General features: G+C 43.3%; 2 protein-coding genes across 8 annotated transcripts in view; both read right to left on the minus strand.

Moving 5' to 3' along the window:
• Positions 1–18,764, minus strand: part of LOC137804160 (receptor-type tyrosine-protein phosphatase mu-like) — a 137,970-nt gene extending 119,206 nt beyond the window's left edge. For all 7 annotated transcript variants that reach the window (XM_068603231.1, XM_068603282.1, XM_068603265.1 and 4 more), the window contains exon 1: positions 18,476–18,764. In XM_068603231.1, the coding sequence (XP_068459332.1) occupies positions 18,476–18,548 (73 nt within the window). In that variant the 5' untranslated portion in view covers positions 18,549–18,764. The remainder of the gene's footprint in view (positions 1–18,475) is intronic.
• Positions 18,765–23,252: 4,488 nt separating this feature from the next.
• On the minus strand, positions 23,253–24,152 carry LOC137782283 (leucine-rich repeat-containing protein 30-like). Its single transcript, XM_068571502.1, has one exon. The coding sequence runs from the start codon at positions 24,150–24,152 to the stop codon at positions 23,253–23,255; it is 900 nt and encodes a 299-aa protein (XP_068427603.1).
• Between the last annotated feature and the right edge of the window lie 2,164 nt (positions 24,153–26,316).

Below are 26,316 nucleotides of genomic sequence, written 5' to 3' on the forward strand. Positions count from 1 at the left end.
TGGGTATCAAGTAGACAGAATATTCACGCAAGACTGTAGCGTCCTTCCCACCGGGAGAACAGTTCACCAGCAACTAAAAGTAGAGTCAAGTCTACAGTTTACTTCATATAACCTGAAATCACAAGTTGGTCTGCAGCGCTTCGTTTGTATAATATAAAGACACCATCTATTGTTGCACCACACAAATCTTGGATGATACTCTAAATACATATCAAATGCTAGGTTAGAGTGCAGGCTGGATCAAAAGGAGATGTTATGAAAGAAGGTGATGCTAAGAGCTGGTATTAGTATTAGTATATAGAAATAAGCTGTATTCAAAGCTGTATTCATTCTTAGCCGCTTGGAATGTAGTGTGTTCACACTGGAAAAGTGACTAAGTGAAGTATAGTGAAACCAGACAGCATGGTTATTATTAAAATTATTAAACGGTCAATGTTTGAGTTGAGGGATGAAATACAAAAGGAAACGCAGGAGCAGCTCACAGCTGAAGAATATAACAAACTGTGGGTGGTAATGAAAGAGATTTTTTTTTAAAACAATAAATAAATATTAAATCAGAGGAAAAACATGTTGATGTCTCGGTGTCGTGTTATTTTTGTAGTTGCTTTCTAAAGTTGCCGTTTGATTCACATCCAACGTCTTGTCATGTACTATGTCCTGTTGGCTTTACTAGATTTCCTGGCAATTCACCCCATAGACATTTCAATTCAAACTACAAATATTTACATTAAGCCGAAAAAATAAATAATATGATGATATATTTGATATGATTAGTATGTGATATTTCCATCCAGACCAAAGTGGTGGAACGCCCAACCAGCACATTGATATTGCCATGTACAGGCACACCTCTAGCCAGGATAATGGATAGTCAAATATAAAAAAAGTATAAAAATGTGTTACCAACTACTGTGTCCAAAACTACTTCCACACTACTGTGGAGCATACTGACACACCTGTTAAAAACACAGCAGCACAAAGGGATAATAAAGGCATTCAAAGGGCAGTTACGTCAATATTTCTGGCTACATGTATAATCCATGTTCAACAACTTCCAGTTCAGCGGGGTACCAGGCAATACACCAGTGATAGGTCATGCTTTATATGTGGGAGAAAAAAAAATTTCTTCCAACTGCATTTTGTCTAAACTGTGCTTCGGAGTCTTAAAATTGGTCTCAGTTCTTTTCAGTAAATGGCCGACATGAATGGCGCTTATCCCACAAGTCAGAGGGAGCTGAGGCATTGTCTGTCACCTGGCCTCTCTTATCTTCTGGCCAACACAATGTCTGACTCATTGCAGCTCTGAAAACTCCACATTTGAATCTTGAGAAAAGCGCTTTGGACGAGACATACACAGCAGCGTATTTCCGCACAATCAAAGCTTTACAAAGAAAGAAAAGGAGAGCGCAGACGCTTGAGAGTTATCCTCATGAATATCTGGCAGGGTCTTTTTTTTTTATCCTCCTGTCGACAGCTTGTCTGATTCATATAAAATCCAACCTTCACTCATGCATTTGCCTTTTATTGAATTGACTGGAGATATCTTTTCCACTCATTGACCTTGAGAAAAAAAACTTACATTTTCAACTGTTGGCAAATTTTAATGGGAAAGCACTCAACTTCTGGCAAATCTTGATTGGTTTAACTTGAAGGACAAATAAATGGAAAATCTGTAACAAAAAAAAACTAAAAACACAAAATCTCATCGAAATCTTTCTCTAAAACACTCTGCGAAGCCCCAAAGATGCTGGTGTGGAGAAGCCAAGCTCGACTAGTTTATTTTCTCCCTGCCATTTTTATCTCTCTGTTCACATGCTGTTCAGTGTCCATTTATCCGTGGTGAGGGCTTCTCCTTGGCAGGAACGATCACTTTCAACAACAGGCCCTGCGAATCAGAGCGACGTGTCACATCGTTCCAGTGACAACTAACGACTACCAATGTATCTGGGCAGAATGCCAGTGCGCTGGGCTAGGAACAGCCGGGGGGGGGGGGGGGGGGGGTTGGGGGATGGGGGAGACGGTGGAGGTGGGGGCTGCACGCTCCAAGGAGAGAGAGGTTTAGCTCACATGTGGCGGCATTAAAACCTCACATCACGTCCCTTCAGTCAACAAAGTTCCTTACATATCAACTGCCGAGAGATTCAATCAATCTGCTTTGAGAGGCCGACTCTGATACTGCCTGTCTGGAGGCCGGCGGAGACAGGAGTCAGAGTCTAATAACCCGGCTGAGAGAGACACGGCGACATGGGGGTCATCGGATTCATCCAACAGTCAAGCCCTTTTTTCCTCTCCTCCCTTCTGCTCATTTCAAATCCCAAAGTCAGGGGGGGGGGGGGTCGCCAAAACTTTACTTTGCATAGATATTTTTTGGCAGTGAGATTGAGGGGAAAAAAACACACACTATCCCCATAAATAAACACTAATTGGTAGCTAATTTTCTTAGTTCTTGCCTGGTTGATTCACTGCCTCTGGGCTAGCATGAATTATTCATCCAAGTGGCAAAACAGCTTTATGTAGGAACCTACAAGGCACCACATTCATTATGCTATCATGCCGAGTAATTCAAGGCACTGACTGGTGGTATTAGAATAATATGCATATTGGGTATTCTTTTTTTTTTTTTTCCCGGGGCATTGGCAGGCAGTAATAGCGCTTCCGTTGGCAGGGACTGAGAGGGTTGCAACACCCCTCATGGCTGACAAAACCCCCTTGTTTTGACAGGGGATTGAGCGAGGAGAGGAACGAGTGTTTCGACTCTGCCCTCGTGGAGAGAGGATTAAGCTGTGTGGTCGTGCTGCCGGGTGGCGCTGGGAGTCGGCGGGCTATGTTATCGTGTCAATCCTCCCTCCCGCGGTACCGCAGATCTGCGCTGCACCCGTGACTCCAAAAGAAGCACCTGGCCGGGCCGCGGGGAGCTCATCAGGCTCACGGCTCTCCTTTGGGAGCAAGACTGCGTCGCAGCATCCCAACTCTGGCTGACTGCAGGAGAAGGACAACTCAAAGGCGTGTACACTGTGAGGCCACAGGTTTCGGCTTGTGCTTCGCGAGCGAGCTTCGCCGTGCTTTTTCTGTACACAAGTTTACGGCGACAGCAGCAGCAGAGCAGGGGCAATGAGTCGGACGAGAGATGGTGAAACAGAAATGTCAGTTCAGAGCAGGGTGAGACGGTTAAATGGCAGCAGGCGCCTGGCTGAGGTATCCGTCTTCCCAAGTGTTCCCTGTCTCCGCAGATCTGTCTCTGCGCCGGAGATACCTTGCCTCCGGAGGCCCACGCCATGTCCTCGGGCTATGGCAACATTAGCGTGAGGAGAACACCCAGGGAACCGGGGTGGGCCACAGCTGCTTGCCTCTACCATGTTGATGTCACAGGCAGGACTAGGAGCTTCATATACGAATGGTTTCAGGTTAAAATACATCTAGTGGAGTATATTTATGAGCAAATTTAGGTTGAAAAGCGATTGCCCCAATTGCTTGTTTTTCCACATGTTGGGACTCGATTCACACTGAAATATAGACATTCTTAAGTGTTTAAAACAATAGAGCCTTGGCTTCAAGAAAGCTTTCACTTTTCAACCTGATTTTAGCTTAACCGTCTTTCCAGCTACGTTGTTCGCCATATCCAAATCCTATGTAAAAGAACAGAGGTTGTCGTAAACAAAGAATACATATAATCGAACACCAAATGGATGCTACAGGGCTGTAATTCACCTAAAGCCATACACAAGTGAATGGCTCAATTCTTAGTTTGTCCCATTTTCCAAGCACTGTTTGCGCCTCTGACTTTGTAATTCAACTTTTTCTCCACCAGTTAAAGTGACAGATTCTTAAAATCCCAAACCAGTTCCACTATCTTATTAACCAGTTTTTGACCAATTAACAAGTTGTTTTTAAAAAAGGCAAAAGACTACTGGCATACTTAGTGTACAGCGCTCTCCCTCAGTGAGAGCAGAATGCAAGGAGTAACATAAAAAGGCTCATTGCAGCCTGTTTGCCACGCCTGGTATCATTTAAGAGATCTCAGTCAATTTGCCATTGTTTTGTTGGCACCGACTTTCACTTGTTTGTTCCAGACCTCACAACAACAAACTGTGATCTGTCTAATAGAGCATGCATGTTTGTATTGCAAGTGTTTTCCTCATTACACCGAGTCTCAGAGTGTCTGCTGGCAGATATTACAGGGCATCAGCATCATGCATGCCCACCGAGGGGAATTCAGCCCGTCTCTGGACTTAAAGTGAGAGCCTTTATGCATGACATACATTTCAAGAACTTAAACAAACCAGGGCGTGGTCAGGTGCAGCAAATGTGCTTTCTGACTCTTATCTGTTATCTAGCTGCACTTATATCGTGTGATTAGGAGACCACTTTTATCAAAGGAGTAAAGGACAAGACTTCACGGTTAAGAACTTTTTCTTGGAAAATCATGCCTGGAAGACAGCTGCTGTTGACTCTGTCCTATGAGAGTGATAGTGTAGATATATTAAATATGTTAAGCAAATCTCTGCATATTCCCAAGTAAATTTAAAAGATGTTTAAAAACGTATTAACGGGCAAAGGATAATATCCCTCCTGGAATTAGGGATTGACAGAATTGGAGCAAGTCGGGCGAAACATTAATTAAGCGCAGGGGTTGAATGTTCCACCGCTGCAGCCAGCAGATTGTCTGGCATCCAGTTGAACTTCATCGCAAGAGGCCTCGATGCAGGCCTGACGCACACATCTAAAATGTCAACGCATATCATCCCGATGATTGCATATTGTGCACATTTTAAGAAACATCAGCGGTGCAAGACCAAACTATTCAGACAACTCAATCTTTACTCTCGGAGGGCAAATCTTACAAGCCATGACAGAAAGTCACACACTGGTAGAGTGAAACAGTAATGAAACATTGTGATGGGATCTCGATAAGAGTGATATAATAAATCCAGAGGCAGAAACCAAAGGTGAATTTTCAGAGTAAATGTCAGCTCCTCCCACAAGAGGATAAGCCTCTATTCCTCGCCACCGTCTCTGCTCCGCAGTGTGTGTGCTAGTGTATTAGTGCGAGATAAGGTGCGCACATCCGAGGGCGTCCTATTTAATTTCTGAAAATAGTATCTTTTTTTTTACAAGTGTGGAAGATGAACTTCCACCCCACGGAGCTACTTACGACGATTAGAATGAAATTTCAAAAATTGTCTTCTACCACAATTCTAGATAATAGACCAATGAGCACACAACACAATTTGACCCCCTCCGCTGACCCTCTTTGTGGCAGGGAAATTGCCTCTAATGACATGCTGTAGCACCGACACATTAAAAAGATTTCTCTTGCAGCTTTGCCAATTGACATCTTCTGACAAATTTTCCACATGCCATAAATATGGCACCCACTGTACCAATGCGAGGGTAGAAAAAAAAAATCACTTTTGCCCAAAGCAATAATCTTGCATCACTCACTCTAAATCGTAGTCTCGTACCTTGATGTAAAATGACAACTACTCATGATTTTTGAATAGAATTTGGAGGAGGAAAGAACCTCATTTTTATAGGAAGGAGTTGAGTGGAGCGTGTTCCTTGATGAATACACTGCTGGACTTGCAGCAGTACACTTGGGCATATGAAATTAAGGAACTGTCAAAGTAAAACCACGTAATTATCTTGGAGAAAATGAATGTGCGTGAATGCATTTACAAAAATTAATAAGACTAATCCTAATCTATCTCTTATTTTAGTCAGGTGCTCCTGGAAAAGCTGGACAATCTCTGGGGGATTCCTTCAATTAAAAACGCGACGCTAAAGCTCAAACCTGGCTATTTTAAATCTCACCCCACCTTCGTTTCATCTTAAAGCCAAAATCGCAGCTTTTTCTGTTGTCACTGCCGAAGAAGGCGCTAATTACAACTCATACATAATCTTTTATGTAAATGTTTTTCGCCTTCTTTGATCTCCCCATGTATTCGAGGACAGCCAGATCACAGAATTGGGCTAGATCTGTCACAGAGGGAGAGAAGTGAAGTAGAAGGAAATCTGATTTGTTTTGGTGTTTGTCAGCCCATGAGCACGGGGGATGTTTGATCAGGTCATTACATGTACGGGTCTAAAACAACATGGTCAAAGCACCCAGCTCTTTCATCGCAATCTTATGGGACATGTGAGCTTAGCCTCAGATGTGAACCGGTGAAGATAGAGGATAGACAGGGATTTGAACACCTTTTAGTCTCTGGATTAATCTTTCCTAAGCTGCAAACCAATCGCTTCTTTACACAGTTCTTTAACTTGATGAAACGCTGGCTGTATGTTAGAGCAAGTCATTTTTCATAATGAACTTTTAAATGGCTTGTGTAATTCTGAATTTCAATGACAGATGAAGATTGGTGCTAGAAATAAATGGGGCGAGTAGAGGGCCATCACTATCAGTATGGGACCAGCTGAGCAACACGACTCCTACTGTACCTCATTTGCTATTACTCAAACATAACATTGCAGTAGCCCCCCGTGGTCCTTTGTAACGCATCAACACAGCTGGGGGCGTGACAGATAGAGGCCGGCTGTACGTTACCCCCCTCCAACAGAGAAAGGTCAGCTGCGACACCCCCAGAAGGAGCCCTCAAGCTCTGGTGGATGCGAGGAAGCCAAACTGGCTTTCTATGAGGCCGGAGGTTCAGGCAGCCAGCCCAGAGCAAGGCAGGAAGAACTACCGACAACCTCGGGCCCCATCATCTAGTCCATGCTCCAAGGGTTGGTTTACCCAAATTACAAGTGACTCATACTAACTCACTAACCCACAGTGATGTCTAAGTGTGCAGATGTACGTGGGTTTTTCATCATCTCAAAATATCTGTGATATTTCTGCAGCGTTCATGTAACTCTTGATAGATTGGCAGAACACCATTTCCACTAGCATTAGCCACTATACATTATTAGCCATACAAAACTAAATTTGTCTGTAGAGGTAAAACCCCTGAATATATTAAATTGAGTCAAGGTGCATATTGTTTGATTTAAGAATGTGTGATTTTTTTTTCCCAAAGGTAATCTCCCTTTAAGGCCTATTGGCTTTTGTTAAAAGCAGAACTCACGTATGTATGTTCCCTATATACACGTGGAGCCATGATAAAAACCAAGCACCAAGAATAAAAGAGGCCATGGTTCACCCTCGCCAAATGTAGCTCTTTGAAAGTAAGAGCAAAAGAGAAAGACTTGCCAAGGTATAATGAAAAGGAGAAGATGGAAAAGGAAACTCTGCTGAGTAGAAAATACCGTTACCAGGGGCTATCATCGGTCGACCAGCGGGGAGTTTTGCATTTGCAGGATTTTGATAAGAACAGTGTAGGTGTTCCCTCCTTCTGTGTGTACTACAAATGAACATGACAGGCTTAATTTAGTGGTGCGAGGGCCGGACCCGCTGTCTTCTCCTTTCGTCTGGCCAGTCTGGTTGCTGCCTTTCTCATTCCCTCACACTACGGTGTCACCAATTAGCCAGGGCCCAGATTTCATTAAGGCATCGCTATGCCGCCTGCCGCCTTCTGTCACATCCCTGATAATAAGCCGGAGACGGGTCCGCTATCTGACACACAGGGAGGAAGGAGGAAACCGCAGCGCACAGACAAAAGATTCCAACACTGGCTATGTGCGACAACACACACATCGAACTGCACACTTGTGGACCATCAAGAGACACACACACACACACACTATAAACACAGGCTATGTGTTTATGTGCACATAAACGCCTCCACACTCGCACGGACGCAGCTGATCTGTCAATGCTTGAGCATCTTTTGTTCAGATAATTATAGAAATGAAGGCTGAATGATGAAATGTAGAATGATAGGAATAGAGGGAGAGGGTAAGGGTGGGGGGGACCGGAAGAAAATTCAGCGTTGATCTCAAACCAAAGTCATGGCGGCTCTGCTATTGTTACGCACAAATCAATTACTTTTTTTTTATAGCACCCCTGTTGAGGTTCCAAGCGAGCTGAGTCGATACCAGAAGGTGGAGTTTTAACACTGCAGACCATTGCTCTGTCAGAGAAAACTGTCACCAGTGCAACAAACCCACCATTTCAAACTCGTCGAGCAACCTTCAATGGCTCCTGCATTTTTTTGCACAACCTTGCCTTACAATTCCTGAAGTGCAGACGTTTTGTTACAGATGTTTTGTTGCCGATGTTTTGTTGCAGACGTGTTGTTGCAGACGTTTTGTCGCGCGGCCTCGCTACGGAGATCGTCAAAGAATCCCGCCTCCACTGTCTGCTGTGGAGAACGAAATAGTGAAAAGGACCCACCGAATTCAGTCAATTCAAAGCTACAGCATTCAGTGGAAAGCAGGCACATCTTTTGGTCAGGATATCGCTTAAAAAAATATTCAACGTTAGGGCAAATTAATACCAGAGTTGTGGATACTTACATGGTGTCCTTTACACTGGATGGACAATGTGGTGTATCTTGGTTGCATACACACACACCTCTGTCAAGGCCAAAAAGGGTCAATGCCCAGCCCTAATGATGTTCACACTTTTTTTTCTCAGTATTTTTGAGTCCAGTCTCACTACAGCCTACTGTACACTGAGCTGTTTCCTCTTCTGTCGTCCCAGCACAGCATTCTAGGCAAGGCGACGCTATTCTGACAGTTTGGAGAAAGCACAGCTGGGGTGATGCCGGGGTGAGGTTTTCCCCAGGGAAAGTAACCTGGTGGGTTGAAGGGGAGAGATTTTCAGACACACAGGTGCTGTTGAATATTAGTATCACGGCGAGAAGCCTGGGCTCATGTGAGTGAATTATTCATCCTCTGAACCCAGCCCGTGTGCCTCTGCCTCACGAAGCCACCGCAATCTTGATCCGCACTGTTTGATGCTGCCGTGACTTCCCAAGGACTATATAAGGCTGTGGAGCAACACTGGCATGTCCGAGGGGAGCATGGGTGTATCAAATTCACAGATATTAACACTTAATTCTGCTCACGTTCATATGTTGAGTAAAGTTTTTCCTACGGTTTGCTTAAAAGAAGATATATGCGGCGATATCCAGTCCACTGATGTCAGTCTCAAGTAAAGTGAAGTACTACATGGCTTATTAAAAAGAAAAATACCTCCAGGACTGTGACATGCTTGAAGACATCAAATTATTTAATTAATAAATAATATAATTTAAGTCGGAAGGCTGACATGGACATGAGTAGGATGAATATCAAATCTGGCACTGAAATGATTATTTTTGGCTTCAATAAATGTGTTGCAGAAGACAGGGTAATACTTACACAGTATGTAATACAGCAGTGCTTGCTATCAAAGGAAAGACAGGGAATGTGCTCAATTACTTGTAATATAGATCTAAATGGCGAAATAATTTTGGATTATTTGTTTTATTGTGCAGAGAATGAGAAAATGTGATACAAAACTTCAAGTCTGAAATCACTTCTTTTTTTTTTACCAAACATTAGATGATATAGATCATGGGAGTGTACTTGGTGACAGTGTGGGCGCCATGGTGGCTCTGACACCTTGACGTAGAAGCAGCAAAGGGGGCGGGGCTTAGCCAAGGGTCAATTTGTAGAAAATGGTCAGTTACATTAGTACAGTGGCAAATGTCATAATATAAAAAGCAATATAAATTGAAGTAACAATACACAAGTTAATATGTAGGTTGAGTAATGGAGGCTCCATTGTTTTTCTTTTGTTTTATGTTTGCTAGCATCATGCTAACCAACATTTAGCAATCCAAGCCACTTTGAGTGAATGTTTGTTTAACGTTTGGTTAAACAAACCTGTATGGTGACAAAATAGGAAACCTGAAAAAAAAAAATCACATGATTCTTGTGTGAATACATTTTTGTTCTTGTTCCTGCCTCATTTTATAAACGTCTCTACTGCCTACCTTCAGCTGGGATCCTATTATGAATAATGCCCCATTTAGAGATCTGGGAACGGCAATAGGGAAATTCTCCGTTAGCCCTGGGACTTGCTCAAAGACTAAGTAGGACAGGGAAAAGATATGTTTGCATTATAGTCAAACCATCGCTTCAGCAGTGGGTAATGATATTCACACACGTTACAGAAAGATATTCACAGAGTGTTCAGAGCCTTTCAGTTGTAGTTTTTAAGGCTATAGGGGACAGAAAGACAAATGGACAAACTGATTGAAAAGTGGCAATCAAAGTAAAGTAAGATTTCCCTTTAAATAAAGTATACAACACCATTTAATTGTGTCCTAACTGGTTTTAATGGAGTGCTATTTGCAATGATACAGTAAGCGACGCTGTGGCAGGGCTGATGATAACGTGGCTAAAAAAACAACTAATGCTCGAGGCTTTCCACATTAATTACTCGTTTGCCCTGATACCAATAAGTCTCTGAGACGTCACATCCAACTGAATTCATCCTCCCGGCCGCCAGCGAACTATCCTTATAATCAACTTGTCAGACTTTCACCGGTTTGTTTATTCAGATGTGCATTATTCCAAAAACATGCGTTTTCAACAGAGTTTCCGTTTGCAGTGCGGGGATGCAGCCGCACTTCTAATGACTCCTGTGCCCTGTAATTTCTTTAGCGTGACAAACTCTGATTACATGGTAGGAGTCGAGCTTCAAGCCGAGCGTCATCTTTTCTAGTTATTGTTTTGTGTTTGCTCTGTCTTTAATACGGGCCCTGCAGCTGTTTGTCTCAATAGCTGTTTCGATGAAGTAGTGTTTAACACCAAAAGTGATTTAGTACAACAGATCACTGCACTGCAGCCCATGGCTACTGGTTTCCAATGCATTGTTTGCTCAGACAAGCTGGCAAATTAAACAAGCGTCGTGTTAAAAACTGAGCTGACATCGGTGAAGCCAACTGACAGTCTTTCATCGTTGAAGGTCCAGCAGTTAGCCAAGTTGTCCCCAGAAGACTAATGCGCTTGTCTCGTGTCAGACTGTCGCGAGTTAACAGACAGGGACAAGCCCGAGTGAGAATATAATTCATGTTGTGGTAAGAAGCCCGCCACACGGTTGAAATATAAAATGGTGATGGAAAACACCGCTCCATTATCAGCTAATTCCGTTCCCACAAGCTTCCCTCCACATAACGGGGCACAAAGGGGCATTCACGTTAACATCCTCGTTTCCCAAATGTTCAGCAACAGACAACGGCACATCTTTCCTGCGACATCGTTCCCACCGTCTTATTCGCCCCCTTTCCCTCCTCTTCTCAAGGCATGCTCACCCCCCCTCTGGCTCCGGCAGCTCCAGAGTGACCACCCCGCACGGCGTGGAGCGTACAGTAATGCCATTAAACCGGCCCCTGAGGGAATCAAGTCACGCGGCGGTTTGAGCTTGGGGCCAATACAAAGGAGACCCATTTGAAACGGAGCCAAGCCCAGCCTGAGGAGGTCAGAGGGCTGTTTACAGAACAACAGTCTCTTATCGGCCGTATGCTTCCCCGAGGAGTCTCCACCGCAAACAGATAACAGCCTCCAAATAGGCGCCAGAGTGTGACCGATAGGAGCATAATCAGGTACATTCTGCTTTGGGAGGAAGTGGAGGACAAGGGTGGATAATGGTGTCCTAGGTTGTTAGTGGGGACATCATATGCAAGGGGGATACGGCTTCAGTAAAAAAAAAAAAAAAAAAATACAGTCGATAAATAAAATGCTGCTTCACTCTGCCTCCTTCTCAAAAGACCAGGAAAATGCATATATGATCGTGAATCTTGGTTTCTTCTCGTCCTCACAAGCATTATTCAACAGGACCACGGCAGCCTGATTCATCCTCAGGGATCGCTTCATTATTGAACAGTTAAATGGTCAATAGGTTCAGCCAAGGCAGCTTTTAGCACAAGGGCAAATAGACAGTGTAAAAGCCAATGCAAATAACTGGCACTCAAACAAGGCCTAATGCATTAATGACTGCATGACGTGCGCTAATGTGACGGCTACAGATTCAGACTGACAGTAATGGAGAATTTTGCCCCTGGTTATACTCATAAAGCCCGAATGGGGAGAGGAGGAGAAGGGACGTACACCTGCCTACTGCCTGAGCCTTGACAGAAGCCTAATAAATAACAGGAGACAAGGTGAAACAGCAGTGGCAGCACCCACCTCCTCCTCTCACTGCAAGCACCTACACTACACCGCCAGTTGTGTGAGGAGCAGCCACCTATGCGGACAGCTTTTTGGCATGAAACAGAGTCTCCTCCAAGTTAGCAAAGTGCATCTGTCCTGTGAAGGAGGCAACTTGAGTTATTCATGAAATTACACCCAAAAAAAAAACGTTGCACCTTTTAGCTACGTGACTATGGCGTCAAAGCGGTGGCGGGAGTTTTATTTGACAAGACTTCAAATTAAAGCTTCATGCTCCAGGACCAGGCTGTAGGCTCACCTGAACCAAATATAAAAGTGGGGCTGTATCAGAATCAATTTCAGTCTACTTGCTACCAACCCCTTGGCTATAGGCGACAATGCCGAATAGAAACTAGCTGATTGAACAGCAGCTTTTGAAGATAAGTGAGGTATGAGCCGGGGTCAGGGTCAATTCAATCGCAGAGTAAAACCATCGGTCATTGCCAGTCACCGGTCTGCGGTAGAGATTTAATTCTAAGGATAGTAGAAGCTTTTCAAATGAAAAAAAAAAAAAAAAAGACTTTTTAAAAATCTTGAATAAAAGTGAGCTGCCATCCACAACGGCAAGCAGAGAGTAAGGCCCAACAATCAATAGAGCAGAAAGGCTGTAATGATTTAAAACTGCTTTTCCAACTCCTCCCTCGTTCCTTCCTCCTCCTCCTCGTCACCATTAATAACAATTGAGACCCTTGGAGCATTAATTAGTGAAATTTTCCTTGGTGCCCTGACTCTCTGAGCCACCTACTACGAATGCAGACTCGGGTAAACATGATCTGCTGCATAGTAAGTTGTTGTTTTTCTACCGAGTGTTGTTGGTTTTTTTCTTTTTTTTTGACATGGTGATGAGATCACAGAATTGTTCAAGCATGCCACACACACACACACACACACACACACACACCAAACACACACACAAACACTTCCTCTCTCTTACAAACACTCCCCTCTCTGTCTCTCACTCTCTCTTCATTAGGCAGCCCCTGCACTGGCCTGTGTGTGATTCATTAGCTTTTATCCTCTTCATTTGAAGAAGGAGCTGTGTATAATTAGAGCATCTCTGTTTGTCCAGCCTCCTTCACACAGTCACATCTCAAGGCCAATTATCATTCCATTGCAGCGCGCCCGGATAACATAGCCACATCAGCCGCCTCGAGAAGCAACTTCAAACTATTACTGCCTCTCAAGAATGTAAATAAAATCACTTGCAAATCAACAGCTAATGATTGAATGTGGAGTGGCACTCAAGGGATATGAAGATGATAAACCATATTGGTGAGCCGCTGTGTTCGCAGATTTGAAGTGCCCGGGATAGGCCGGCACTTCACTTAATTCCCATACTTACAGTGCAGTCTTTGACGGTTTGGGACAGTCGCACGTTTTCGTTGTTGTGCCGGCTTCGTAATCACGCACTTCAAACCCACAAGTCATTGTTTTATTTCAAAGTGCCGGCATTTGATCTCCAAGTCTGAAATTCAGCTTTAATTTCACCTTCATTTTGGTGAACAGTTGACATTTCATTCAAAGCCCTCTAATCGTATGGTCAACAGTGTAATGTTGTTTACAGGTCAGTCACCTGACTGTCTCGATGATCATGTGTTAGACTCACTGGAGACCGGAGTGTCAGCTGATGCTCGGGGGTCATTGCTCGGAAAGGATTCAACACTGAATAGCAAAGGCAGTTGGTCGAGTTCTCTGAATTAAAGAATCTAACCAGAACAAAGTGGCATTTATAGGCAAGTTTACGTGCTGTTTAATGTGCTGCAGCCCAGCATCGAATGAGCTAATTACTAGCCAATTGCTTTCCGTGCCCTCAAACGGGCTCGAAAAGGGCTGCACTGTGTGCAGTGTTCATCGGATGAAGATGGTAACACCTCTACATTAAAGCTGAGCTGAACTCCTAGTCAAATTTAAATCCCGGAAAATGTGTCAACGTGCAAAATGACTGCACTTTCAGTCACCTTCTTAAGCCAACCAATAATACCACTTTTATTCCCTTTTTCACAGAACTTAAATACTATTCATGAAGTAAAAAAATGTCACAATGTGACCTAAATGAGCAAAATACATCCCCTGTTTCTCAGAAAATCATACGGATCCTCGACTGTACAAACCATTATGTACCATTTAAAGTGTTACGAACTCGATATGCGGTGAAGAGGACAGATTCGGTCCTGATTTAATCTCTACATTAGTTGTGTTACCTGATGCCTAAATGAATGAAAACGTTCACCCGTGGTTGCTCTCGCACCGCTATGCATCATCGATTTGTGATGTTAACGGCGTCTCTGTAGTTATTTTGTGTTGAAACGCTGTTTACTTTTTTTTCGACTTTTCCTCAACCTCCCTTATCTCTGACTTCAGTTACGGATATTTCCTACATTTCCAAGAATGCCTCGTGGCAACTTCCAGAGAACAGATGCTGACTTCTCCCATTGAGACAAAGCTGAATAATGCGTCAAGCTGTGTGCCCTTCGCTAAGAATGCAACATGTTTTCTTATTCTGTTATAATAAGTCGAATGAGGATAACAAATGATGAATATATATATATTATATGATGGATTAAAAACAACAAAAGGTTCTTGTTCTATGATTTGGAAGAACGCTGCTGATGCTTCTGATAGACCATTATTATTTTATTTTTTGCAATATGGATGGTCTGGAAGTATATTAATGTGATATAATGTTGCATAAAAGAAATGTTAAACCCCCTCGCCCCCCCCCGCCCCCCCAAAAATGACTTAGCTGTTTTGCTTTGTGTTATTAGGCATCTGTTATTGAATGTAAAACTAAAATGCACATGTATTGACAAGCCATGCTATGTAATATACCAAGACCCAATAACGTGTCGTGTATGGACAACACTCCTGTGGTCTCAACTCAATATTTTCAAGTTCCTAAAGTTGAGTTTTTAAAGTGACACGCCCCCCATGTCTACCAGCTGTGATCAGTCTTAAGACAGCTCTGCTGACAAACTCAGCAGACCCTTTTCGAAGAACTCACACATGTACCCGCAGTGTTTGAACAGCTTCAGTAAATCCATGTTTCCACCGCATTCATTATCCTCATAATAAAAGTGTCTGAAAAGCAAAGTTACAGAAGAATGTAGACACCTCACTTTCTGCTTTGTACTATCATCAATCACCAAAGAGCTTTTTTTTTCCCCCCCTCCTCCAACATTGGTTGAAGCCACCGAGAAATAAATAAATAAATAAAAATAAAAAAAATCACATGCATATTTAATTTCATTCTCCACTGGCTCACACAAAGGAAACTGCCACCCTTCAGGACACCTTTCGGGAAAAGTCTCTATTAAATCTGAGTCAGCTGGGAGAAGCGAACGGAGAATAAAGAAACATTTCATGAGTGAAAAACTATCTAAATTATTGCCAGACTTCAAATGAAGTGCCGTTTATCTTCCCAAGCAGCCAATGTATTGTTTTACTCCTTAGTCACAGCTTGGATGGCAATCAGGATCGGTCAACCAGGACGCTATCAGCAGCAGTCACTCTGCAATGACAAACTACAGCTCTACACACCAAGCGTGGGCATTATTCTCCACACACGGCTCACCCCTATCAGAAAACAAGGCAGGTTTTATGGCTGCTGGAAAAGGTGGTAAACATAACAAAGCGCACAGCTCCCTGGAATTTAATGTGCCTGGGCAAAAGACAGAGTATAGATATCAAAGGCCAGACCTTCTAGAGAGGAAAAAAAACTGTCCTCATAATGTAGAAAACAGAAGCACTGGCCATACACAACAAGTGATTTATAGTGTTGCTGTTTTTTTTTATTTTTTTGCTTTCTCTCTGAACCTGGAGCATCCAGTGGGCATTGTGAATGCAACAGGGAGGGGAGGAGAAAGAAGAAAAAAAAGAGCAGTTCATCTCTACCATGCCACTGGGAGCAGAGATGCAGGTGCATAAACCAGCTCACGGAGGAAGGAGATGAAACTGATACAGAGTGATCCTGATGATGGAGTTTTTTTATGTGGAAATTAAAAGACCTCCAAAGGACTGTTCCTCTGTGATCGAATTGAGGCTGCGCAGTCACACGGCACACTGAAGGAGACTGGTACTCTGGTTACCTCGGTGATCTAATTATCACATGAGCTGTTATCACATACTCTCCATAACAAATGACTTGAGCCACATGCACAGGCTCACATTTAGCCTCTCCATCCGCGTGTGGCTAATCCATCACCTCGCCAGAGAGAGCAACACACATTCAATTGATTTTCTCCTGGTTTACATATTTACACACACACTCATGCAATTAGGAGCACATTTATCGATGGTTTCGGCCCCACTGGGAGCCCTACAGTGCAGCCCACTCCAATAAATCTCCCAGTCCTGAGGCTGCTAGCGAGAAAGACTGATGAACCTCACACAAAAATGGACTGGGAATACTTTGGGCTGCAGGGCAAGAGAGTTCTCAGTCACTAAAATTGACCCTTAGCAATCATACTACTTGATTAAAACAGTTAATTTATGATAACACCATTTAATGCATCTGCTTATTTTTCGGTCTCTCATCTACAGACCCTATGAAAACATCAAATTGAAATGTTGACACCAAAAAAAAAAAGTGCATCTGAATTCTGATTGTGTGTGTCTGACTCGTGGTCCTCCGCTCGGAGCGGCTTGACTTCATCATATGGGTATCATATTATATGTGTGCCATGCTGCCCCCAGCAGGCTCTGCGAAAAATGCATCAGTTATCTGTTGAATCCCACGGCATCCAGCTATAACTGAAACCACACCACAGAACAGCTTCACCTCTCTCTCTCACACACGCACGCACACACACACACACACACACACACACATGCCGCTTCCTCAGAGTCTCAGCAGGATGGAAAACAAACCACATTAAGATATGGAGCCACATTTGATGAAGTTTCTGAATGCAACTCTAATTGTATTGGCAGTATGGATTACCCTGAGACTGGACATTCGTTGTCTCTATATTGATTGGCATGAATATAGGCTAATGCACCATTTTCCACTTAGATAATGCCATTGTGGAGATAACAAAATGACCCCTTAAGGGGCTAAATAAGACTGAATATTGAGTCCCCCCGGGGCCATTTACAGCCATTATACTGAAAGTGAAAGTCTGCTCTATTATTTCAGTAATTCTAAAAAGTCACATAACTGTATCGTCCTGATGAAAACTACTTGTTCCTTTCTCCACAAAGCTTTGAATTAGACGTGCAACACATGAAGTGGGTCTTGCATGAATGACATGAATTTGAGTAGGAGTGTCTGATTGTAACTATGTGGGAGGCCGGCATCAGAATTTAGACAATGAAACAACAAATTCAGCAAATATTGCAGAGAAACTCTCAAAGCAAACACTTTTCAGAGACAACCAAAAGCATGTGAGGGAAGTAGTTCTACTCACATCGAGACTTTTTACCAGTTCATTCAAATAGCCACAACATACAAAGTGCATTAACCACCCATACTTTTCAGGCACTTAAAGTACAAGAAAAAAGAAAGGAAAAATCAAAGAAATAAAAAAATAAAATATGTGTCATATATAAACTACAGTAGAGGCGTGTATTGCATTTGATGTGAGATATAGAAGTGGAATTAAGAGAGAAGGTGAAAAACACTATGGATGAAGAAAAAAAACAAACTGCCCACCAAATATAACGTACATTTTATTTGGGTTAGCCACACGACACAGTGACTGCAATGTCAACATGGTCGCTGGGACACGATGGCTTAAGTTCACCGAAACAATGACGGTTTAAGTCTCGTTTGGCTAATCGCCTCTCCGCATATCCAACCACCAGCACACACACACACACGCAGCGACACTCCGGTGCGTGGATCCCTTGAGGTTAATCACATTAGACAGCATCTTATCACGATAAAGTTAGACGCGGACATTAAACTCCTTCAACTTGTGCTCATGGTAAATAGCGCCGTTGACAGCCAGCGCAGCGGCTCCGGTGCTCCGGTGCTCGCACACAGCGCACCTGCTCGTTGCGCACAGCGGCACAGGCAGCAAGGTGGGAACAAACTGCACCCGGTGAGAGGCAGACCTGCAGAAATGTGAGCAAAAATGAACGTTTAACGCTCATTTTGTCTCCAGAATGCCACCCTCCAGTAACTTACGGTACTTTCATGCTCCCGTTTACACTACACACACACGAGACAAGGCTAATTCAAAAACACAGATGTAAACAACCATGAGTAAAGCATCAATAAAAAAATCAGATTTTGTTGGGTTGTTTTTTTTGATAATTGCGAGTAAACTATCAGACAAAATAGTGCACAAACTGACTTAAAGTGCCTGTCCCCTCCACTTCGTCTCGCGGGCGAAACATCAAACAAGACCGCGCGTATGTTCTGGGCGTGTAAAGGTGTCCAGGTAAACGTCCTTACCTTTAAAAACTTCCCCTCGTGCCGACAACAGCAGGGAAATTGCAGCAAACAAGCAACTGACAACTTTATCCATGTCGACAGCGCCGTCGCAGCGTTAACCCCCAGCCGCGGGGGCAACTCTTCTTTCTTTATAGCAACTTGAATCCTACCTACACTTTTCAGGACTGTCCAGTCTAAAGTGTCTCCGGCCTGCCCTCGAGTCCCTGGCGTGCTGTCGGGGTGTGTGTGAGAGGGACACTGTCGCCGACACGGCTGCTCCTTGCCGGCTTGCTCCACACTTGGAGGAGGAATGTTGTGAGTGAGTCTTGATTCCCGGAATTACGCGTGTGGATCGAGAGGTCCGGCAGCTCCAGGAGCGCAGCGGCTGTGTGCGCGCCGTGTGGCCGGTAGAGGGCGCGCGTCAGCCCCGCCTGTGAGGAGAGAAGACAGGCGGAGCTGCACCCTCCTCCTCCTGTGACTCTATTGGCGTTGATGTGGACCAGCGGTGGAGAAGTTGGTGGAGGTGAAGTAGTGCAGTTAGACCCGAGCCATGGAAGAAGCATTTAGTACAGAATTGTGAGTCAGTGATGCTTGCTACTTATTCTATGAATTTGTACAATTTTTACAAATTTGCATCTATGATTTGGGGCTGAACAAAATAAATTGAATTAAATTGCTCGATCTTACAACAGCTTATCATCATACTTTGTTATCAGGTTGATGATATACTGATATTAAAGCAAAACACTATACTTCTCACTTGAGGTAGCAATATGAATTATCTTCACAAAGTCTTCATTTTGAATGTAAATTAATTCATCCCAATCTGCTAATGAAAATCATGTAATATGAAGAAAATGTAGCCTTTTTAATGCTCAACTTGACACCTTCATTTATTAAGACAATATTTCCTTAAAATATTTTCCCAGCTGGATTTTTAATCACAGTTCACCTTGTGTGTCCTTTCGGATTTAAATGCATGCATTGATCCTATTAGAGGGAAACTCCGGCCAACCTTCAAGAGGAGCTCAGTGGTTGACATGTCATAACAGAGCCACATCGTCATACACACACACACACACACACACACACACACACACACACACACACACTCGCATGTCTTTCAGCTTCGATGAATCAATAATGAGGCCTTACTTTAATATATGCAAATATTTGTTCAAAATTAGTCTTATCTGAGACGGCAAGTGCAAACAACTGGAGGGTTTTCTCAGAGCAATGTCAAACAAAGGGATGGAGAAGCAACTAATGACAAAGTCAACCAATGTCATTCCCTTTTTGTTTTTGCATGCATAAACACACATGGTGATTTCACTTGTACCAGCAATTTTCATTGCTAATTAAAATGCAGCCAAATTGACATAGGTCTACATTTAGCCTGAACATGACCTTGTGTTGTCAAGGATATATGGTTTCAGTTGTTGTTTTTCTTCATGAGTTTACAAAACAACGGCTGAAGGATTTGATAGAAGCGCCACATGTTTGTTTTGTCCGTGGTTTTTAGGTATTGTCTCGGCTGCAACAGTTATGTTGCCAAGAATGCATGAATGCCAGTCTGAGCCGAGCTGCCATGGGAATTGATGGGAATGTAAACTCCTCCGATTGGATGGAGGAATGAATGGATAGCATCATTGTTTGCACTCGCCAGGGAGCGAGAGGGGAGAGAGAGAGAGAGAGAGAGAGAGAGAGAGAGAGAGAGAGAGAGAGAGAGAGAGAGAGAGAGAGAGAGAGAGAGAGAGAGAGAGAGAGAGTCAACACCAGCCATTGTGTTCCAAATACTTTTTTTCTGCATTGATTTTAAACTGGATTTACATGTCAGGTTTTCATTTGTACTACTGCCACTTGGATAAGCCAAAGTTGCTCATTTGCCACAACTTTGATTCAGTCTAACACATATTTAGTATTTAGCTTTTCATCATTTTGCTTTTTGACCATTCATCCATTACTTTTAGCGACCTATTTCCACCATTTTCTTAGCTAACCTTTCCAACCATTTTTCCATTACTTTCGCATACCTTTCCAACCTTTTATCAACTGCTAAACCAACTATTTTGACTCTTTCTACTGCTTGTTAGCTACTTTTTAAGCCCTATCAATCACAACATGTAGCATTCAGATGTTACAGTTGGCTCAATATGCGGATATTATACTTGATTTCCATTTTGCCAAAGCAATGTCAAAGGTTACTGTTTTCGCCCAGTAACCTTTCAGAAGCTTAGGCTACTTTGATCGCGCTCTCGAAGCAAGATACAGAAAGGCTATGACACTACACTGATTGGACAGGAAGGAAGAGGCTCCAAAATTGATACCCGACCAGGATCAAAAGATTCCATATTTAGGCCTCAAAGGTTATTTCAGTGGTCTACAGTTTCAGTGACTCACAGTATTTCTGAACAACATACTGTGCTATTGAAGAGGCAATATTGACATTTCCTTGTGGAGAACGTCCGCCAGTCAAGGAAGATCCTGTCGGCCTTCATCAAATCTATTCTCACTCATATTTCTCCCCGCAGGAACAGTTGGAATCAGTTAAACATACGAATGATGGGCTAAATAACATGTTGTAATAATTGACATAATTGGCATTCTTGACAAACAGCATCATACCGCCCATCACCACACCCTATGAGGAGTCTCAGTGTGGCGGAATAAATCACCGAACCTAAACTGCTCTCCATAGAAAGTCTTATTACGCTTCTTTTCATGTAGCTGTCAAACACCAGGGATTTTAACATTTAAATCCTTTGTGATTATCCCGTGCCTTGATTGTCAAAAGTTCAATATGAGATTGATTAGCTGCCCTTCCATATAAGTCACTGGCTGCCGCTGATGCTAAACTGTTTTCTAAGCTTTGACTTATTAATGCAAATGCCTTTGAATAAAGTACACGGGTCCATCTGTGCTCAGCTCGTTGTTATATTTTGCACATTGTCTCATTATAAAGCAAAGTTATCGGAGCACGCAGCAATTAAATAGGATCAGCAAATCCTACAAAGCCTGCTCAGTGCAGTCATGGGTGATCCCCGGTGTACAGTTGACCACGAGTGTGAAACGTTCAGTGGAATGAGGTAGATCGCCAAAATGCAAAGATTAATTTGAATAATTGGCATAGAAGTTTTACTTGACTGTACACAGGTCAATGTTTGCATTTCAAAAGTGGATCCCTGACCTTTTTATTATATATATTTCTATGCACAAGGGACACAAGACGGCAAAGTAATTGTATTCTCACTAAAATAGTAACATCACCACCGAACACCTGAATTCAGGTCACCTGACTCACATTGATGCAATATCTTTATAGGAGCTTTATTTGACAACATGTTCCATGATCACTATCTAGGCCAAAGACTTATTCAGGAAGGGTCCATCTATCATGAATGCATGGGCTCTTTGTGAGAGAGAGAGAGAGAGAGAGAGAGAGAGAGAGAGAGAGAGAGAGAGAGTTAGTAGATAGCCCAGCATTCACTTTGAGTAAAGTAGTAATGGGTACGTAGCAACTGGAGGTCACTTTTCTGTAGCACCTTCAATCTTCACTGTGAGCGGTTCGAACTTTTGAAGACAATCCTAAATGCCGTCATCACACGGTGAAGCTGCTCTTCTGCAGAAGTAAAGTCACATGACTACAAACACCTTAACGTCATTGAAGGAGTAGAAGTTAAAGTCACAGTGGTTTGGATAAAAACATGTTTTCTATGCTCGAGCATGTGATAGATAAAAAGGCATTAAAAATGTGGAACTGTTTTTTTTAACATTTATTTATACCTATGTCCTTGCTGGAGAGGCATGCTATTTTCCAGCCAAGATTTACACTTTATAAAATATTTATAACATGTTACATATTTGAACATTGCGCATAAAGGGGTTTTACTTAATGACTATATTAATTAATTATTGTGCTTATCTTTGCTTTGTGTATATTTGCCATGCTATTCTAATTGATAATCCAATTTAGCAATAACTGCATATATGTAACAAAATAATCTGAATTCAAATGTCCACTTACAAGCTTCCTGAGCTTTCATCACATATACATTTGCTTAAAATAATTCTAATTGAATTGAATAATTTGTTCCACAGTTGTTCACATTTTCCCGAGAAGCAATTTTCAATCAAGTTCTTTTCCCTTCCCTTCAAATGGTTTGTGTGACAACACCCGACAACCTCAGAGGAGCTCCGCCCAGCAGCCCTGCTCTGATCTGATGGAGTGGAACAACATTTAATCAGAGTTTAAGTCCCTGTTGTGTTTTGTTTTATTATTTTGTAGATCTTAAGCCCCTCTCCGTCGTTCTTTCCACTGACTTTCCACACCTGATCCCCATGACCTGAATCCAACAAAGAGGCCGGAGATATGTCGCTGAACTTTCCCCCGCGGGCCAAACAAGATCAACTGGCCAGTAATCAGCCCCCAAATGTAGACCTGTGAATTGTTGCGTGAGCCGAGCGACTTGTCCTGAACCCTTCGCTGTGGATTAACAAACGTTTAGACATGACACAGCAGTTACTTGTTGTTTATTTTTAACCCAGCTTTTACATTACATCCAAAAACAGGAAATAATCATTTTAATACTGAGTACTGGTCATTTTTGTTGAGTGAACACAATCGGGCCGTTTGTGGCGACAGCAATGGCTCCTCACAGCATGACGACCACGTGCCGACTGGTGCCAACATCCCATTATGATTTTTTTTAGATGCACACACCCACACGCACACACACACACACACACACACACACACACACACACTCTCACACACACACACACAAATGCACATGGTCCCTCACGTGGGCTTGAGGTAGTTATAGAGGGCACTGAGCCCTCCTTGCAGCACCTCCTGGATAGGCTTGAGGAGGGGGTTGTGGATAATGTGAAGTCCTTTATCCAGTGGGTGGCAGGCCAGCCTCCCGAGCCGGCTCAGTAGGTACATTTCCATCGGCACATTTTGCAGGTCATTGAAGTCAACATTGAGAAGTTCTAAAGACTCCAGGAAGCACAGCGTCTTAGGCAGTGTGTGGAGGCTGTTTCCCTCCACGATGAGGATCTTCAGGTTCACCAAGTTCTGGATCTGGTCGGCGATGGTCTCCAGACGGTTGCAAGCCAGATGAAGAAAGACCAGGCCCTTCATGCTGTAGACGCAGGTGGGGATGTGTGCAATGCGGTTGTGGCTGAGATTGAGTTTGGTCAGGTTGTGCATGGCCGCCAGGCTGCCGGGGAGGCCCGTGATCTGGTTATTGGCCAGACTGAGCACCTCCAGGCAGGTGCAGGAGCCCAGCTCCTCTGGGACCTCGCTCAGGCGGTTACGACAGGCGAAGAGCACGCGCAGCTTCTTCAGGAGGCTGATCTCGGCCGGGAGGCTGGACAGGTTGTTACCCCACAGGTTGAGGATCACCAGATTGTCCAGGGCGCCCAAGGCAGGGGGTAGAGAGCACAAGCAGTTCATGGATAAGTTTAGCTTCTGCAGTTCCCGGAGCTCCCACAGCTCAGAGGGGGTTTCATCGAGGCTCCGCATGGCCAGGCTGAGGGTGCTGAAGCCAAAGTGCACCGTGGCGTGTCTGCGGATCCTCTCGGCAGCCGAGGACAGGCTGGGCTGCTCGTCTCTCCCGGAGCTCTTCCTGCTTCGACTAACACTCACCTCATTCAGCGCCTTGTTGGAGAAACTGCGAGACTGCTTCCCACCCATCGTCCTCGCAGTACTGTGGCTTCTGTCGCCTATACCAAAGATGTCAGCATGCGATTAGCCAAATCGCCAGAAATAAGAGGATCGCCGAGGATAATGGCTGCTGATTGATCCCCAACGTTCCTGAAACGGCCACGCGGCGCATGATCAGTTGTACAGGTTGTTGGAGAAGTGCTGATGTTTGGCAGCAGTTCCACTGAATCCTGGCTGAGTTTTCCTCAGCGAGTTGAGTTGCAGGCTGCTGTAATTGAGCGCTATGGGGGCTCGTGGTCTGCGTCTCCCAGACCAACTGCCTGTCTTACTGGATTTCATAGCCCAGCTGGTCCTGTCACTTTGAATGTCCACAGATAGCACCCTGCTCCCCTCCCACAACTGTAGGGCAGAGCTGGGGATAGGATGCGGCGTGAGTTCAATCAGATGACATCACTGCCATGATCACATAGCGTAACACACAGAAATACATCGGCGCTCACGTGGTACACATTATTCTGTTAACTACACCTGCTATCTCCGCTACGTGTATTGCATTTTGCACTTAAAATAATTCAGATATTTGACATGCCAATGCGTGCCAACCATAATCTCCTCGTACTTTTTTTTCTTCCTGTGTCGGCCACTGAGCCTTTGTGCATGATCTCTTGTCTCAACTTGAATATGCCACCAAGCCGGCAGCCTTGAAAACGCTGGATCATCTCTCAAAGAAGGAACAGTTCTTAAAGGTATTAGTGGAACCCTGCGCACAGACATGCACTGGTTTAATCTCAAGTGCAAAAGGACATAGAACATTCCAGTGTGTTCCTAGAAACTCCACTGCTATTCAAAATCTCCTTCATGTGGCCCCGAGGGGAGAAGCTCTTCATGTAAAAGCGTACACTGTAGGCCATTTTCACTTTTGAATTTGTCTTTCCCCGAAGCAACTTACACAATGAGGTAAAAAGTTCTTCCCGCTTTTTCTCTAAAGAGTTCTGTAAGTACCTGCGCAGCATTCACTGAACGCTATTTGTTCCACTTCCTTTCAAAATGTCAAATTTGAACAAAAGATAAGAATATTATAATTTTGGGGTATTTAGCCAGTGATTACTTTCCCCCGTATGTCTGCCTGATAAGATTATAGACATATCCCATCATGCATCTGTTGATATAAAACATAAAAACACATCCACATCTACGTCACTATTTGCATTTGATGCTACTTTATACTTCTATTCTATTACAATTCACAGCACAATATTGTCAATTATTGTCATTTTCTTGCAAATCTCATGGTCGACTCCGTCTCAGCATTGACAGCATTGAAGGTTAAATTCCAGTCAGTACATTTTGTATAGCCCAACTACACGAATTCAAATTTGATTCAGGGCTAATTTAACAGTATATGATGTGTTGGGCAATGTTGAACACATATTTTGTTAATACAGTTTGTAAGAAATGTCAATATTAACAATAGCATTGTTTCATCAAAATACTGTCATATCACTTAGACTACAGCTCAGCTCATTTAAGTGTGCAGGACCTCTTTTAGTAAACGCTGTCACTACTTCCTCCCCCACTGTCCATTTGGACTGTTGGAGGAGAACCGAAGTATCTGGAGGAAAAGCCCCACAGACAGAGGAGAACCACCTGCACATTGTAAGGCCCGAGCTCGGGTTTGAACTCAGGTCCAAATCTGAAGATCGTTGGGTTTTACAGTCATGTGACACTTTCCCTGACAGGATCAATTCCGATAAAACAAAAAAAAACTCTGGTAAACTTCAAAAATTACAACAGAGGAGGGATCCCTCGGGCAACACAGACATGTAATAGGCGTGTACAGAGTGTACAGCGTGTACAGTACAGCGTGTACACTTAGCTGCTGGGCCAGTCATACTGCTAGTTTCTAGGTTTTTGCTCTGTCACACTTTTCTTCAACCCCGGTAACATTATAGTTCTCTGTTGTTTCTCAAGTCTCTGGTCTCAGTTTTGTATTTTCCTCGTTTATATTTAACAATTAGTCTGTTTTATTTAATTGATCTATTTGTCGCTATCTGTTTCACATTCTCACACATTCTACACACATTTTAATTATAGAATTAAAGGCAAATATAACAAGGCCATTATAAGTATTAATGTTTCAACGATCATAATGTCTCATATGAAGACATCTTTTATACAATTAATTAATTATATA

This window comes from Clinocottus analis, unplaced genomic scaffold (assembly GCF_023055335.1).
Source record: "Clinocottus analis isolate CAN_PGR_092001 unplaced genomic scaffold, fCliAna1.0.p SCAF_11, whole genome shotgun sequence".
Taxonomy (NCBI): domain Eukaryota; kingdom Metazoa; phylum Chordata; class Actinopteri; order Perciformes; family Cottidae; genus Clinocottus; species Clinocottus analis.